The sequence below is a fragment of the Callithrix jacchus genome, chromosome 9 (genome assembly GCF_049354715.1).
Source record: "Callithrix jacchus isolate 240 chromosome 9, calJac240_pri, whole genome shotgun sequence".
Classification (NCBI taxonomy): Eukaryota; Metazoa; Chordata; class Mammalia; order Primates; family Cebidae; genus Callithrix; species Callithrix jacchus.
Window position 1 is genome coordinate 46,162,519 of NC_133510.1, and position 18,718 is coordinate 46,181,236.

The window sequence follows — 18,718 nt, forward strand, 5'->3', positions numbered from 1 at the left end:
TACTAAAATGCCAGCGACAACTAGTAATTAGTAATAATTTGGGAAGTAGAAATTAGCCCAGGTGTTGGCCTTTGCAAATAAGCAGTTCTATAATTAGAGAGGAAAACCAAGCAAAACAAAAACTACTTATAAATAATACTGTAAAATTAAATATATGAAAGTAGTTAGTACTTCTATTTATCTAAATATTAAGGATTAGAAAGTACTGGATGAAGAAGAATTTGGTTATTTTAGAGCTCTCTCAAGTTATTAGTTAAAGACATCACGTTTTTATCTAAATTGATTAAACCAGGTTGTAAGAAATTATACTTCAAAAAAGAAGTCATTTAATCTTTGGTTGAATCTTCATCAATGTGAACCTTTAAACATTTTTATTCCACAGTGGAACCACTACATTCAATGCGATGGGAGTCCTGATCCTTCAGTAGCCCAAGAAATGAATACTTTTATTAGCTTGTGGAAAGAGAAAACAAATGAGACTTTTGAGGAACTGATTGAGAAGAGTAAAGTAGTGCTAAATGTAGGTGTTTATGTATTTTCCTAAACTGTCTGTTACAAATAGTTTGATATTAACCCAAAATATAAATTAATGTATTATTTGCAAAATAATAACACTGCTGCTTCTGAATCCTTGGCTATAGCAAAAGAAGTAATTGGTAATCTTTTCATTTTCTTTTTACAAGTCCTAAGAGTTTCTTGCCATGTTAGCTAAGGTCAGCATATCATAAATCATTGATTATTTGTCTGTCTAATCAAGAAGAAAAAAATCAAGTTGCATGCATTCATGGAGATAACTTGGGTGGGAGTAGTGGGTAATTTTATCCTCAGTTGGAATATCCACTATTCAGTAATTTAATTCTCATGATTTTTAATGTTTACTGGGTACCAGGTATTATACTCAGTGGGAGTGCAAAAATAAGAATATTCTAACTTTTGTTCCCGCAAATAGGATGGTTAGACTAACCTGAGAAGCTTACACTTTGCAAAGCACTTAAAAATACTCGGGGAAAAAAAACTAATTTATTTAAAAAAATTTTAATTCATTGCCCCAATCACCAAAAAGTAAGGTTAAACCTTAGAGGCCATAAAACAATCCAGAAAGTAAGAAAGTCCCGAAGCCAGTGGCTTCCCAGAGAGTACTAGCTAACTGCTAGTGGCTTAGCATTGGTTCAAAGGGCCATCAAGAGGCAAAGCCTAGAGTACATACAAGGTGGCACGTTGAATCAGAGACTCCTGTATGGCTGGGAGCCTCAACAGATATTATGGATAGCAGGGAAAAATTCATTGTGCAGAAGGAGATTATAAGATGTGTTTGGCTATATTTAGCTTAGTGAATGAGAAACAAAAATGTCTGCACTGTGAATTTTTATTTATTTATTTTTATTTGTTTTTTGAGACAGTGTCTCCCTCTGTCACCCACGCTGGAGTACACTGGTGTGATCTCAGCTCATTGCAACCTCCACCTCCTGGGTTCAAGCAGTTCTCATGCCTCAGCCTCCCAAGTAGCTGGGATTACAAGCATATGCCATCATGCCTAGCTAATTTTTGTATTTTTAGTAGAGATGAAGTTTCACCGTGTTGGCCAGGATGGTCTCAAGCTCCTGACCTCAAGTGATCCACCTACCTCCCAAAGTGCTGGGATTACAGGCATGAGCCATTGCACCTGGCAGAGAATTTTTAATCATGAGTGAATCAAAAGTTGGATTGAAATAATTTACCAGAAGACAGCACAGAGGCAAAGAGAAAATATGAAAGAGCAGTTGACAGGCATATACGATAGAATAAGAAGGGCTAAAGATGTATGGAAAGAAGCCCTAGAAGGGATACGGGAGAATGGAAGAGAGACGATATTCACAGAAAATGGCTGAAAATTTTCCAGAATTGATGAAAGATGTGAAACCTCAGATTCAAGTAGCTCAAAAAATTCTAAGTTAAAAAAAAAAGTGTGTTTATGCTTATAGCACTTCTGACTTCAAATGAGTGTGTGGTTTTCTCACACCAACCAATTATCCAACTCTCCAGACACCTGCTGAATGTCCTTCGATCCAATGCTGGTACTGACTACCTAGAGCTAGTGCAGACCCCAGTCCCACAAAACTGCCCCTTCCTCCACTTCCAGTCGCAAGTCCCAGGTTGTCACCTACACTTCTGATCAACCTGTTATAAATCGGGTTATTTGCTATAATGGCTCACAAAACTCAGGCAAACATTTACTCGTCTCTACTGGTTTATTATAAAGGATATTACAAAGGGTACAAGTGAACAACTAGACAAAGAAGTACAAGGGGTGAGGTCCACAGGGAGGAGTGTAGAGCTTCCATGCCCTCTTTCGGCACACCACGCTTCCAGCGCCTCAGTGTGTTCACCAACCAGAAAGTTCTCTGAACCTTATCATTTGGGGCTTTTATGGAAACTTCATTATGTAGGCATTATTGATTAAATTATTCGCCATTGGTGATTAATTCTTCTTCATTTCTTCTCCCCATCCTGGAAGCTGGGGAATGGGGCTGAAAGTTTCAATCCTCTAATCACCTGGTTGGTTCCTCCTGGCCATGAGTCCCCATCCTCTAAGACTCATCACATTAGCATAAACTGTGGTAAGGTTGAAAAGGGCTTATTATGAATAACAAAAACTGTTTCTCTCATTCTTATCCCTCAAGAAATTCTAAGACACTTGCACCAGGAACAAGGGGCAGAGACCAAATATTTATTTTTTTTTATGTCACATCAAGTTAGGATAAATAAATTCACACTTAAACACACTTACATAATAATAGAAACTAGAAGGAATTCACTACTCTTATTCTTGGTATTACCTTTTAATGCTTTTTTTGGTCCAGTTCCTCACAGTTTTATGCTTCCTGTCTTTGCTGCTTTAGTTTAACTTCTTCATGGTTTTATAAGAGGGTATAACTATAGACTCTTTTAAGCTCATACCATGCGTCGCGTGATTTAATCTGAACAACAAGGTTATGAGAGTCATTTAACAAATAAAGAAACATATATTGTGATTTGCTTACAGTCCACTATGAGACTTTAGATGGACCTTACTCTGACTTTTCAAAGGCCCAAAAAGTCTCCCATACAGTCTGAGCTATTTAAATGCCAGTGTTCTTGATACTACACATCCTCTCTACCAGAGAGGCTTCCATGACATGATGTCAGCTTAGGAATCTGGTACTTTGCAGTTAGCAGGGAGGTAGTGAGAAGTAGCACTAGAGTTCACCGGTGACGAGCTGCAAGGGACGTCTTCCTGTTACAAGAATGAAGAGTCAGAATAGAAGTAATAAATAGCAAAAAAGACGAGAAAAGGATAACTTCAGTAACACAGGAGACAGAAGAGGGGAGTAATCACACATAGGAAATGAAAGCAGAAACCAGCAAAGCAAGTGGAGTTGGATAGCAGTAACAGACAGAAATGGCCCCGTAGTAATCACCAATTTCCAAATTTATTTCATAAACTCATATAGAAATAGTAACTTTTTGAGTTCTCATAATAACACTATGAGATAGGTACTGTAAACCCCATTTTTCAGTTGAGGAAGTTGAGGCACAGAGATGTTAAATAACTTTCCCAAGATCACACTGCGAGTGGAGAGGTGGCCAGGATTGAAGCCCAGCATTCCTGCTTGAGTCCATACTACCCTATGCTATGATGCTACCTGTCTCGATTCAGAAAATTTCTGTGTATTATCTGTGTCAGTGTTCAAAATTATATTCTGCCACTTACCAGTTGTTCCTTCATCACACTGTGCCTCAGTCTCCTCATCTATAAAATATGCACAATAACAATATCTACCTCATAGACTTATAGTGAAGACTAAAGGAATTAAAATGTATACAGTGTTTAGAACAGTTCCTGGTGTATAGTAAGCATTGAGTAAAAATATTAGTAGTTCTCTTCCATCTCCTTCTCCTCATTGTTGTTATATTGTTGTTTTTCCTATTGTTTCTCAGTCTTAGGTAATGACAAGTTGCCACTCATTTATCAGCTTGCTAATGAAAGCTCTGTTACACGTAGTTAACTGGTAGGTCTGAGGGTTTAATTAGACTCACAGCCACCATTTCCACAAGAAGGCATCATAGGTTATGTTGTGCTCTTCATACTGTATCCTATCAGAAGCCATAATTAATAATGTTCCATTATTAATTTAATGAAGTGAATTTGATCACATGGTTAAGGTGTTGACCATGAAATCTCCACACTGCAAAGTATTTTCCCCAATCTGAGACCAAATACTTTGGCACTGAAAGAATTATGTGTTCCTCAACAGCTTTTCACCTAATCATTTAGGTAGCCTTGAGGATCTTTATCTGAAGTGGTTATTACAGTGGGGATTGAAAAATGGTGATTTGCTAACTGATCACTGCATCCACATTAGATAGATGGCATTCTTCTTTCTTCACCCCACCTTCCACTTTCATTTCTGAATATCTGTCACTATAGACTCATGGATTTTTATTTGTTCAGTGTATTATAGTTAATTTTAAGAGGGTTTCAGAGGAAATTTTTTGTTTATGATCTTAAGTTACAGAATAAATACAGGAAAGGATTTCTATTTGTTTCTTTAAGGATGTGTTCCTCAATTCAAAAGGGATAGAACATTTCCTTTTTCACTTGTCCTTGACTATTTCCCAGAGAATTAATTGAAATATTCTTTTACTTTACAGTTAATTGAAAAATTAAAATTTATTTTATTGGAAATTTCACCATGTGATCTGCAAGATAAAAATATAATACAGTACCAAGGATCAATTCTACAACTGCAGGAGCTCCTTCACCTTAAATTCAATGTGGCCACAGAAATACTTCTCAGAGTAAGTGATATTTTGCTTATATATTAACTTTTGTAAGAGTAAACTTTTAAGCATTAACATTTTGTGTTATGTAATAAAATAATCCAGTATTTTTTAAATTGAAAAATCAAGAGATTATGGAAAAATTAGTAGAATAAAGTACATGTATTTATTCAGATTTAATAACTGATAATATTTTATTTTTAAACTTCTTTGTTTTGTTTTCGTTTGGTTTTTTTTTAGAGACAGTAAAGATGAGACCTCCCTGTGTTACCCAGGCTGGTCTCAAACTTCTGGACTCAAGCAGTCTTTTTTCCTTGGCCTCCCAAAGTACTGGGATTACAGGTGTGAGTCACTGCTCTCTGCCAAACATTTTATTTTTAAAGAAATAGAATATTATTTATATTTGCCATTAAAAGTACTGACAAAAACTGCAATTACTTTTGTACCAACGTTATAATAATATTATTATTATGATAATAATATATAAAGATAGGATTGGAGAACTCATCCTAATGTATATATTAGCCAGGCATGGTGTGCCTGTGGTCCCAGCTAATTGGGAGCCTGAGGTGGGAGCATTGCTTGAGCCCAGGAGGTCAAGGCTACAGCGAACCATGATCACAGCACTGCACTTCAGCCAAGGCAGCAGAGCCAGACTGTGTCTCAAAAAAAAAAGAAGAAAATTAGAAAAAATTCTATAATGTTATATTTGAAATGGAAATATCAGCATAAACCAGATTGCTTTTTATTCCATGAATAGGATTTGGGATTTCAGTTCTGGGGAGGAAAAGTGAAAGATGAGGCTGGATTATCTTATTGTGCTAGAAGGCAAGCAAATGCTCACAGACTAATGACTTTGTAGGAAAGGGATACCATTAGCCAAGAGGCTATCTTGGAAGTACTATTGGTCAAATTTGGAATAATATGAATATCAGAAAGAATAATGATTATAATCAATTATAACACATTGAATAAATAAAAATTTATGAGTTTATAGTGATACTGCAGAAACAAAGGGGGAAGATGGAGTGAAGAAATAACAGTTCTTTACAGAAGAATACCATCTATCTAATGTGGATGCAGTGACCAGTTAGCAAATCACCATTTTTCAATCCCCTGTGTAATAGCTACTTCAAATAAGGATCTGCAATGGCTATCTAAATGATTAGGTGAAAAGCTGTTGAGGGACACATAGTTCACCTAGTGCCAAAGTATTTGACCTCAGATTGGGGAAAATGTACTTTGCAATGGGGAGATTTAGTGGTCAGCACCTTAACCAAGTGATCAAATTCATATAATTAATAGTGGAACATCATATGCCTTCTGATAGGGTGCAGTATGAATCATACAGCATAACCTATGATGCTTCCTTCCTGAAAATGGTGCATCTGAATCCAGTTAAACCCCTATACCTTCCAGTGTACAAAAATAAAGAAGATGGAGGAGCAAGTTAAACAATGCCATGAGGAAACAATCATGAAAATCCAGTGTGGGACAGTTCTGCAAGACAGCTGTCCTGAACACTTCAAAAAGTTAAAGTTACAGAAAACAAAAAGTGTGCAGCAGAATAATCACACTTAAAATTAATAATAAATGTAATCTTCAACATTTTAAACTTTTACATTCTAGCAACCACATTATTTAAACCCTTTATGACTGCTGATTTCTGGAGCAATAGCTATCAAACTATGTTAGTTTTTATTTTAAAATTCTTAAGAGCATACTTGAATTTTACGGTTAAAATTGAATATTAAGTATTAGACTAGTGAAAACTCATCTGGATTTTATAAGCTGGATATTTTGCTTTATTTGAGACAGAGTTTTGTTTTGCTCTTGTTACCCAGGCTGGAGTGCAATGGCGCAATCTCAGCTCACCGCAACCTCCGCTTCCTGGGTTCAGGCAATTCTCCTGCCTCAACCTCCAGAGTAGCTGGGATTACAGGCACACACCACTATGCCCAGCTAATTTTTTGTATTTTTTTTTAGTAGAGACAGGGTTTCACCATGTTGACCAGGATGGTCTCGATCTCTTGACCTCGTGATCCACCTGCCTCGGCCTCCCAAAGTGCTGGGATTACAAGCTTGAGCCACCGCTCCCGGCCTGTTTTGCTTTCTAAACTTGATGTGTTCTGAGTTAGGTTAACTTTTGCAGTAGAATAGTCTACAATTTAATAAGATACAGATAAAAAAGTATGTGTATAGTTAAAATGAAAAGTCATGATTCTGATGTTATGATTGAGAAAGGTAACATAATATTAATCCACAGATCCTACCTCGTAATAGAGAAGTAACTTTATTTTTTATTTTTCTGAGACTGAGTCTCACTCTGTCACCCAGGCTAGAGTGCATGGTGCGATCACGGCCCACTCCAGCCTCAACCTTCCAGACTCAAGCAATCCTTCCACCTAGGTTTTTTCCAGCTCCCAAATAGCTGGGACTACAGGCACAGGCCACCACACCCAGCTAATATTTTTAGAGACGGGTCTCATTATGTTGCTCAGGCTGTTCTTGAATTCCTGGGTTCAAGTGTTCCTCCTGACTTGGCCTACCAAAGTGCTCAGATTACAGATATGAGCCACCTCACCCAACCTAAGGGCAACTTTAATTCTTAGACACCTTAGGAGAAACTGAATGGAAAAAGAAGATGCATATTTAAGTAAGTAAATATGCTTGTATCCTTTAGAGAATTTTTAAAAAACAACTCTTTGTCATTTTGATGGAACCTTATTTTACCCAAGTTACTCCTTTAAGTAATTAATTAAGGGAATCCAACACATAAGTGATAAAATAACTTATCTAAGTTGTATAATTTGTGAGGGCTGTGGCCCTTTATAATGTTTTCTTTTTCTTCTTATAGCAAGCTAGTACTTTGGCAGATCTGGACAGTGGAAATATGGAAAAAATCATTAAAGATGAAAATGTTTCTCTATATGTGTGGGCAAACCTCAAGAAGAATCCAAGGTACCCTGTGGGTAATATTTTCCCCATAGGTGGAAAGACTGAGCCACATTATGATTGCCAGACAGGTGCCTATTGCATAGCAGCGTGGTGTGTTTGGAAAAGCCTATTTTAGGAAGTTAGCCCACTGAGGGTTGAATCACAAACCTGCCATTTACTTACACAAGTTACTTAACTTTGTTGAGCTTCAGTATATCGTCAGTAAAATGATGATTATGCCACTTAATAGGATTGGATTGAAGATTAAACATTAGTGCGGGTAAAAGTTACAGCATAGTATCTATTACAAATATGCACTCATCAAATACCAGGTTTTCCCCTTCTCTTTACCTACTTAACCCCTCTGCCCTCCAAAAAGGTACAAGTGGTAAGTACTTTCTTTTTCTTTTTCTTTTTTTTGAGACAGAGTCTCACTCTGTTGCCCAGACTGGAATGCAGTGGCATGATCTTGGTTCACTACAACCTCTGCCTCCTGGGTTCAAGTGATTCTTTTTGCCTCAGCCTCCTGAGTAGCTGGGATTACAGGCACGCACCACCACACCTGGCTAATTTTTTTTTGTATTTTAGTAGAGATGGGGTTTCACCATGTTCGCCAGGCTGGTCTCAAACTCCTGACCTCAAGTGATTCACCCGCCTCAGCCTCCCAAAGTGCTGGGATTACAGGCGTGAGCCACTATGCTCTGCCTGTAGGTACTTTCTACATGGTAATCTGGAATTTTGGTTTTAAAAAATGTATCTTTGTGAACTGTTAAAAATAATAAATTTTCATATTTGTGTTTCTTGGACATTTAAGTGCTGTTCCCCCAATAGTTTTCAACAAAGAAACATCTTTCTGAGGAATGACAGTGATGATGACAAATTCATGATCACTTGGTTGTGGCTTGATCTTAAAACATTTTAAGTTACTTGCATTAGTATAGCAGTGAGTTTTAGAGAAAAATTACTACAATAAAAACTAGGAGGCCTAGGTTCTGATCTTACCTCTGAAAAGACTAGCCATGTGACATTGAAAAAAAACTGGACTTTATTTTTGATATTTAGTAAAAGGGAAGAACAAAATATTTCCCACTTTCCTTCCCTTTGCTATGAAAAACAAGAAAAAACACCTCTTGGGTTTACATCTCATCAGAGACAATATAGTAACTTTTTTCATTGTAAACTATGTCAAGTACAGAAAAGTAAAGGAAATTAGTCTGTATAGTTTTAAAGGTATAAAAATAAAATGAATAGCTCTGTGCTCACTACCTAGGTTTAAGAAGAGAATTAGGTCGTATCTTTTACAAGATAAGGAATAATGCAGGCAGAACAAGTTTCATTGGATGATGACTGGGGTGGGGGTTGTAAGATGTTGAGTTTGGTACTGAACTGGTTGAGTTTGAAGTACTCATAAGATATCAAAGTGCATCTGGCTGAAGGCATTGGGAGAAATCTGAGGTGTAGTATATTTTGGGGAGTCATCAGCATAAGGCATCAATGGTTCCTCACTTTTCAGGAGTCATGGATTCTTCTGAATGTCAAATAATTACATACGCTCGTACTTGTGGAAGGGCATTTTTGGACTTCTTAAAGTCCATTCAAAGATGCCTCATACCCCACCCAACCCTAGGAAAAATAAAGCTCACATTAAAAACCTCTGATAGTATGAATAGTAATTGAAACCAGGGAAGTGATAATATCCAGAGAGCGTGTGTTGAGGGAGAGAAGAAAGAGGTCTTAGGATGGAGCACTGAGTTATATAAACATTTAAGGGATGGTTAGGAAGAAGGCCATAAAGAGACAGACAGAACTGCCAGAGATGGAGGAGACTGGGGGGGGTTATGGATCCCAATAGACTGTTTTAGAAGGATAGCATCAGCAACTGGGTCCAAATGTTGCAAAGAAAGCATATATGATCAGACTCAAAATTGGAGCAAAATTAAAGTGAAGAGGAATACTGCTTAGATATAAATTTGAAACAGACCTAGAGTTTCCTGGGGTCTCATTTTTTTTTTTTTTGTTATAATTAATTATTAACAGGTACAGAAGTGTCAGATTCTCTGAAACACAAATTGGATTTGAGATTCCAAGGATATTAGCAACCAGTGACATTGCTCTACGACTCCTGCATACTCGCTATGATCATGTGTCTACACTGCACCTTGTTTCAACACCATCAAAAGAAGACACTTCCTCAGTAACTGAGCCAGTCAAAGATGATGTTGACAATGTAGAAAAAGCAGTCAGCAAAGAGGTTGAAGAAAAGTCCAAACAACAAGAAAGAAGGTCTCACTTAATTCAGGAGGAAGAAATAAAAGTTGAGGAGGAACAAGGTGACATTGAAGTGAAAATGGTAGGGCACATTTAAATATACACATTTTTTCTTCGTGTAACATGTGTTATTAGATTCCTTTAAAGTAGTCTCAAGATTTTTCCTAAACAACTAGAAATCATCTGGGAGTCACTTTCTTGTCAGTGCCTGAATTTTTAATGTGTATCTTTTTCTTGCCTTCCATTAATAGTCAGTTAATAATTGAGCCACTAGCTTCAACATCCTAAAGCTCAGCACAGGAATTGCTCATTTTTATATTAGGTACACAACTGGGCAGCTTTGATGCCATTTAATTTTTGTATATTATATTTCAAACTCACTCAAGGGAACTTGGCATTAAATGGAAACTTACAGTAAATACTTTCATAAACTGAAGGATAATCTTATATTACCCTGTTACTTCCTCAGTCTTTGGTTTTGTAGGGAAGAATTTTATAAAGTAAAAATTGATTTTCTTAAAATATTACACTCTTCTCTGAAAATTTGATATCTTTAGATACAGTATTTGAGCAATAATCATTCCTCTGGTTAGCTTCTGCTCTTTTTTCTGTTGACAAGATTGTCAAGCTATTTATTTATGTTAGGAAAAAATATCTCTTAAGAATTTACTAATACTTTCTCAGAGCTAAGCAGATTTTTTGTTTAATAGTCTATTAGCATGTTATGAGGGACCAAAAATCTCAAGGTTTCTGACAAGTGCTTAAGACATGAAATCTATTGGTTTATTGGATTGGGGCATTTAGCCCATTTACATTTAGAGTTAAGATTGTTATGTGTGAATTTGATCCTGCCATTTTGATGCTAGCTGGCTGTTTTGCCCATTAGTTGATGCAGTTTCTTCATTGTGTTGATATGCTTTACCATTTGGTATGTTTTTGGAGTTGCTGGTACTGGTTGTTCCTTTCTATGCGTAGTGCCTCTTTCAGGAGCTCTTGCAAAGCAGGCCTGGCGGTGATGAAATCTCTAAGTACTTGCTTGTTCGCAAAGGACTTTATTTATCCTTCACTTATGAAGCTTAGTTTGGCTGGATATGAAATTCTGGGTTGAAAGTTCTTTCCTTTAAGGATGTTGAATATTGGCCCCCACTCTCTTCTGGCTTGTAGGGTTTCTGCTGAGAGATCTGCTGTGAGTCTGATGGGCTTCCCTTTGTGGGTGACCCGACTTTCTCTCTGGCTGCCCTTAGCATTTTCTCCTTCATTTCAACCCTGGTGAATCTGACGATTATGTGCCTTGGGGTTGCTCTTCTTGAGGAGTATCTTTGTGATGTTCTCTGTATTTCCTGGACTTGAATATTGGCCTGCCTAGCTAGGTTGGGGAAGTTTTCCTGGATAATATCCTGAAGAGTATTTTCCAGCTTGGATTCATTCTCTTTGTCACATTCAGGTACACCTATCAAATGTAGATTAGGTCTTTTCACATAGTCCCATATTTCTTGGAGACTTTGTTCATTCCTTTTTACCCTTTTGTCTCTAATCTTGCCTTCTCGTTTTGTTTCATTTAGTTAATTTTTGACCTCTGATATCCTTTCTTCTGCTTGGTCAATTTGGCTGTTGAAACTTGTGTATGCTTCATGAAGTTCTCGTGTTGTGTTTTTCAGCTCCATCAATTCACTTATATTTCTCTCTAAGTTGTTTATTCTTGTTAGCATTTCATCAAATCTATTTTCAAGGTTCTTAGTTTCTTTGCATTGGGTTAGAACATGTTCTTTTAGCTCACAGAAGTTTCTTATTACCCACCTTCGGAAGCCTGATTCTGTCAATTCATTACACTCATTCTCCATCCAGCCTTGTTCCCTTGCTGGTGAGGAGTTGTGATCCCTTGTAGGAGAGGCATTCTGGTTTCAGGTGCTTTTATCCTTTTTGTGCTGATTTCTTCCCATCTTTGTGGATTTATCCACCTGTTGTCTTTGTAGTTGTTGACTTTCAGATTGGGTCTCTGAGTGGATGTCCAGTTTGTTGATGATGTAGTTATTTCTTTCTGTTTCTTATTTTTCCTTCTAATAGTCTGGCCCCTCTGCTGTAGGACTGCTGAGGTCCACTCCAGGCCCTGCTTGCCTGGGGATCACCTGCAGCAGCTACAGAACAGCAAGGGTTGCTACCAGTTTCTTCTTCTGCTATCTTTGTCCTAGAATGATGCCTGCCTGATGTCCATCTGAGCTCTCCTTTGTGAGGTGACTCTTTGGATATATGGGGGTCAGGGAGCTGCTTGAGGAGACAGTCTGTCCTTTATAGGAGCTCAAGTGCTGAGCTGTGAGCTCTGTTGTTCATTCAGAGCTGCTGGGCAGGTACGTCTGCTGCAGCAGAACTCATAAACCCCCCTTTTTTTTCCCAGGTGCTCTGTCCCAGGGAGTTAGGGCTTTATTTATGAGATTCTGTTGTGCTGCTGCCTTTTTTCAGGGCTGCCCTGCCCAGCAAGGAGGCAGCCTAGTCACTGTCTGCCTGCAGAAGCTTTGCTGAGCTGCTGTGGACTCCGCCCACCTGCCATGTGAACTAGCCAATAAAAATATACTAAACCATAAGTAATCAAATTAGAAAAAGTCATTTGGTTTCCTGTCAGATTGAGCAGGCACTTATCTTCAGTTACAGTTGTTAGAAGTGTAAATCTATACAATCCTTATGTGGCACTATGTCAACATGCCTATGATTAGTGATTTTACTTATAGTAATTTATTATAATAAAATAATAGAGCAAAATAAATAAAAATGCCAAGATGTTCATTGAAGTATCTTTATAGTAGCAAAAACAGTCCAACAACACTATAAATTATAAAATATTCAGGGGGGAATGATCCAAGATGGCTGATCGCTAACATCTCGGGATTGCAGCTCTCAGTGAAAGTGCAGAGAACTAGAGGATGCCACACTTTCAGACAAATTCTGGTCACTCACGGAGCAGAAGATTCCCAGTGGAGGAGCCACACGGGTCGCCAGCGCGACTCTTGTGTCCGGCGCAGTGGTTTCGCCGGCACCTCGGCGTGGCAGCTCTCAGAGCAGAGTAAACAGGGCTGGCTCCCCTTCTGACCGAGGTTTGTAGGACCCACACAGGTCTCCAGCATGACTCCTGAGGCCAGCGCAGCGGTTTCACTAGCACCTCAGCATGGCAGCTCTCAGAGCAGAGTAAACAGGGCTGGCTCCCCTTCTGACCAAGGTTTGGAGGACCCATACGGGTCCCCAGCACGACTCCTGAGGCTGGCGCAGTGGTTGTGACGGCACCTCGGCGCGGCAGCTCTCGGTGCAGAGTAAATGAGACTGGTTCCCCTTCTGACCGAGGTTTGGAGCCCCGGGAGGGCAGAGTTGCCTATTATAGACACAGGAAGGAAGCCAGACGGGAGAATCCTGGGCAGAAAAGCACCATCAATCTTAACGCCGCTGTTCTGGCCCTGGGAACTAACAACTTGGACGTCCACTCAAGAGACCTAATCTGAAAGTAGGTAATTTCAAAGACAACAGGAGGATAAATTTACAATGATGGGAAGAAACCAGTGTAAAAAGGCTGAGAATACTCAAAATCAGAACACCTCTCCCTCTAAAGATGATCACAATTCCACATCAACAATGGAACAAGGCTTGACGGAGAACGAGTGCATCCCAATGACAGAATCACGCTTCAGGGAATGGATAATAAGAAACTTCTGTGAGTTAAAAGAACGTGTTGTAGCCCAATGTAAAGAAACTAAGAACTTTGAAAAAAGGTTTGACGAAATCCTATTGAGAATAGACAACTTAGAGAGGAATATAAGTGAATTAATGGAACTGAAGAATACAGTACGGGAACTCTGAGAAGCATGCACAGGTTTAAACACTCGAATTGTTCAAGCAGAAGAAAGGATATCAGAGGTCAAAGTCCAACTTAATGAAATAAAACAAGAAGACGAGATTAGAGAAAAAAGGATAAAAAGGAATGAGCAAAGTCTCCAAGAAATGTGGGACTATGTGAAAAGACCAAATTTACGTTTGATAGGTGTACCTGAATGCGACGGAGAGAATGAATCCAAGCAGGAAAATACCCTTCAGGATATTATTCAGGAAAATTTTCCTAAACTAGCAAAGCAGGACAATATTCAACCCCAGGAAATACAGAGAACACCACAAAGATATTCCTCAAGAAGAGCAACCACAAGGCACATAATTGTTAGATTCACCAGGGTTGAAACGAAGGAGAAAATACTAAGGGCAGCCAGAGAGAAAGGTCAGGTTACCCACAAAGGCAAGCCTATCAGACTTACAGCAGATCTCACAGCAGAAACTCTACAAGCCAGAAGAGAGTGGGGGCCAATATTCAACATCCTCAAAGAACAGAACCTTCAGCCCAGAATTTCGTATCCAGCCAAACTAAGCTCCACAATTGAAGGAAAAATAAAATCTTTTATGAACAAGCAAGTACTCAGAGATTTTATTACCACCAGGCCTGCTTTACAAGAGCTTCTGAAAGAAGCATTACACACAGAAAGAAACAACCAGTATTAGCCTTTCTAAAAATATACCAAAAAGTAAAGAGCACCAACATAAAGAAGAATTTACATCAATGAATGGATAAAACAGCCAGTTAACATCAAATAGCAGTAACCCTAAATTTAAATCGACTAAATCCCCCAATCAAAAGACAGTCAAAACCCAATGGCATGTTACATCCAGACTTGTTTCACATGCAAGGATACACAGACTCAAAACAAAGGGATGGAGAAAGATTTACCAACCAAATGGAGAGCAAAAATAAATAAATAAATAAATAAATAAATAAATAAATAAATAAATAAATAAATAAAAAGCAGGAGTTGCAATTCTCATATCGGATAAAAGAGATTTTAAAGCAACAAAGATATAGTGGTAAAAGGATCAATGCAAGAACAAGAGCTAACGATCCTAACACCCAGATACATAGAGACTTAGATTCAATGAGACAGAAAATTAATAAGGATATCAAGGACTTGGACTCAGATCTGGAACAAGTAAACTTAATAAATATTCATAGAGCTCTCCACTTCAAATACACAAAATATACATTCTTGTCAATACCACATCACACCTACTCATAGGTTTAAATGAAACATTGATTGGCCATTATTAATACCCATTTTTTTAGAATAAAGCAACATTTCTTTTATCTCTCCCTCTTTTTCTTCCTCTTTCTTCTTCTCCTTCACTCCTTTTTTTTCTTTCCTTCTCTCAAAAAAAGAAAAAAAAGAAATCAACTTGTAGACCTCTAGATCCAGGTCGGCAATGTCTCTCTCTCATTGCTCTATTTCCTTCCTTCCCTTCTCTCCCTCCCTCCCTCCCTTCCCCTCTCCCCCCTCCCTCCCTCCCTCCTCCCTTCCTTTCTTCCTTCCTTCATCCCTTCCTTCCTCCCTCCTTCCTTCCCTCCCTTCCTGCCTTCCTCCCAGAAAAAAAAATAAAAAATAAATATTCAAACAATACTAGTTTGTTTAGGTATTTGGATATTTTATCATTTTAAATGGCACAGATTTTATATACTTTTCTATAGAAAGATGCCTAGGATGTGTCGTTAAAAGTTTTTTAAAGTTAGAACTCTCTTATCGATATGATTCTGTGTTTGTGAATGCACGGAAAATATCTAGGAGCCTCTTCACCAGAGTGGCTATTGGTGGTGGGGGAAAGAACATGAGAAGGATGGAATGATGACATATTATTAGTGATTTTTTACTCTCTGTACACTACTGTATTATTTGAATTTTTAATAATAAGTATTTAACACACATAACTTTCCTCATAGGAAATGAGACAATGTATTTCCCATTTTGGCTTTAAAGGAGGAATTTCATGATAAATCTGTGTGCTGAGGTGAGATTCCCTTCCTCCCATTACACTAATCCCTGTACCTAACTTCTACTTGTCTTGATTCAAGACTTACCTTAAATTTTACCTCCACAGAATCCTCCGTCTCCTCACATTAAATTAGCTGTCCGTCCACCATGCTCTTATCATTCTGTTTATTAGAATTATTACCTTAAACACTAAATTATGATCTTGAGGATAAGAATTTCTTGATAGACTTCATATTTAAGCAGAGAGCATAGAGCTCATGATAAAGTCTCACTGAATGTTTATTGAATAAATGAAGGCAAAAGTGAATGAATGAATGGTTATGATGAAAAGCAGGCCCGGACTTGAGTGTGATATATTGTTAGCAACCTACATAAACTGGGGAATTCAACCACAGTCCCCCTCCCTGTTTTGAGAGATACTTAAGATCCTCTTCATTACAGTTGGGTGTGCTGGAGATCATTTCTGCTACCTTTACGGAATCTGCAAGCTGGTCACTGGGGATTCCTTTCCCCCCCCCTTTTTTTTTCTTTTGGTCCCTGGGGATTCTGGGGACTCTCCCCTCTGCAGTTCTGATTCTCCACCCCTTTAGTGATCCAGCATAGTATGTGGTGATAGGAAGACTGTTGCTGTCACTGCTGCAGGCTCAGGAAAGGTGTGCTCCTCTCGTTCCAGTTGGAACTCGGTGTGAGTTTGAAGCAATATTTACAGACAGTGGTTAGTTTGTATCCATAAATAATCACAGCTGTGGGAGAACTAACATAACCCTAGGTTTCATTCACAACACAATGTGTGTATGTGTGTGTGTGACAAAATGTATTCTAAATGTTTTAAATTGTCATACAAATTCATGGTTTCAACATTTGTGTGTACGTGTGTAAATTAGGGACTACATGCAAGATCAGTGGGCAAACTTAACTATGTTTCCGATTTAGAGAAAAAAATTCTTTATTTTTCCAAATTTTTTTTTTTTGGTTGGGGTAAACTGCCTACCTCATAATTTTAGGTTGGCATATTTTATTATAAATCCTACGTTTTTTATGTCTTTATATTGACTTTAGAGACTGATGCAAAGCAAATATGATATACTAAAGCAAAAAATATGGCCCACAATATTTGAATTTTGTTTGATACATTAGATAATCAGAAATAACAAGTATTTAGTATTTTGTTCATTTAAAAATTAAATCTCTTACATTAGAAGATGGACAGTTTCCTTTCTCGTGAGTGGCACGAAGTTTGCCACTAGAGGGCTCTTAATACCATATTTTAGTTCATTTAAATATGTAATGCTAATATTAGAGCTTCCTAATTACTATATCATGCAAACTTTTTAGAAAAGTTTAAGTGTCACACATTTATGAGAATTTTTTTTTAATGATAATTACCTACATTAGTGATCTAAGGGTCATGCATGATAGCATGTGGGTCTTTGAACTTTTAAAAGTTCAAGTTAAAGTAGTCTCTGGCTTTAAAATAGTTTAAACAAACATATACAGGATTTAACATAAATATTTTATATATGTAATATTTATATATGTTATTTGTCAAACATTTACTAAATACCTGCTGTTGACAAGGGATTCAACATGATCTTGTTTTTAATGAGCTAACAATCTTGTTGTGGAGTAGAAGACTGACAGTTACCATATATTCTAATATGTGCAGTGAGAGAGATTCTACATGGGGATTAAGAGATCAAAATAAACTCAAAATAAAAACAAATGAACAAATTGGAGGTCTATTCTCATGAGGTAATGAGCCGAATCTTTTGGTGTGGCACGGAGGAAGGAAAGGAAGTTATTCTGGTCAGAGGGAAAAGTATGGAGACATGAAATAGTTGTGATCATTGTAGATAAATTAAAAATCCAGGCAAATAGGTTATATAAAAAACCTAGCATCAGAGCTCCTTAACATTCAACAACCTTTAACTTGCCACAAATGTATGTTTCAGTTCATTTCCAGGCCATACCCTGGGAGTTGTTCTCATTTCCTTACTTACCAAATATTTATCATGTGCCTACCACATAGAGGTTCTGGCCCTCAGGGGAGGATGGCCAAAGGATAAATAAGGTTCCTTCTCCCATAATTTACATACAAGTTAGGAGAAATCAACAATAAATTTAAAAAGTAGAAATTAACATGCAGTAATCATTCATGCACAGAATTAAACAGGATTAAACAGGGAGTGACTTTACATTGGGGAGTTAGGGAGGGCCTGTTTGTTGGGATATTATTTAGCTGAGACCCAGATGACAAGAAGGAATCAGCTATAAAATGATGAAGGTAAAAATAGTCTTCAGGCACAATTACTGCAGAAGTCATACGATAGAAGTGAGGAGGAAGGCCAGTGGACTGATGTTTGATGGGCAAGAAGCAAAATGATATATAATAAAGTTGGAGAGGGAGGCAGAAGCCAGATAAAGTCAGGCGTTGCAGGCCAGAGTAAGAATTTAGGCTTTTATTGTAAATGCAGTGGGGAACCATTAGAGGGTGGTAAGTAGAAAGGAGTATGACATGATGTGATATACGGCTCTGAAAGGTTATTCTGGCTACTGTATAGAGAACAAATTGTGAGGGGCCAGAATAAAAGCACAGTGTCGAGTTAAATAGTACTGGTAAGTAATAAGTCATGGTGGATCGCACAGAGGTTGCGGTAAGAGTTGTAGAAAGATGAATATGTTTGGGATATGTTTCGGAGGTAAAATAAATGTTCCTGAGTTTTTATTTTGAGAAAGGAGGCATATGGTGGTACAGCTTACAGAGATGAACAAGAATAGAGTGAAACAGTTGAGAGTGGCTGTGAAACGAGTTCTGTTTGGGTTATGGTAAGTTTGGGGGACACAAGTGGAAATGACAGGTAGGGAAATGT

The 18,718-nt window shown here is 37.8% G+C and overlaps 1 protein-coding gene across 1 annotated transcript in view; it reads left to right on the top strand.

Annotated features, from left to right (window-relative positions):
• The window catches only part of DNAI7 (dynein axonemal intermediate chain 7), an 83,110-nt gene that overhangs the window by 37,850 nt on the left and 26,542 nt on the right, over positions 1-18,718 (top strand). Inside the window, 4 exon segments of the mRNA XM_035256047.3 lie at positions 383-520; positions 4,672-4,818; positions 7,658-7,761; positions 9,775-10,087. Coding sequence (XP_035111938.3) covers positions 383-520; positions 4,672-4,818; positions 7,658-7,761; positions 9,775-10,087 — 702 coding nt within the window.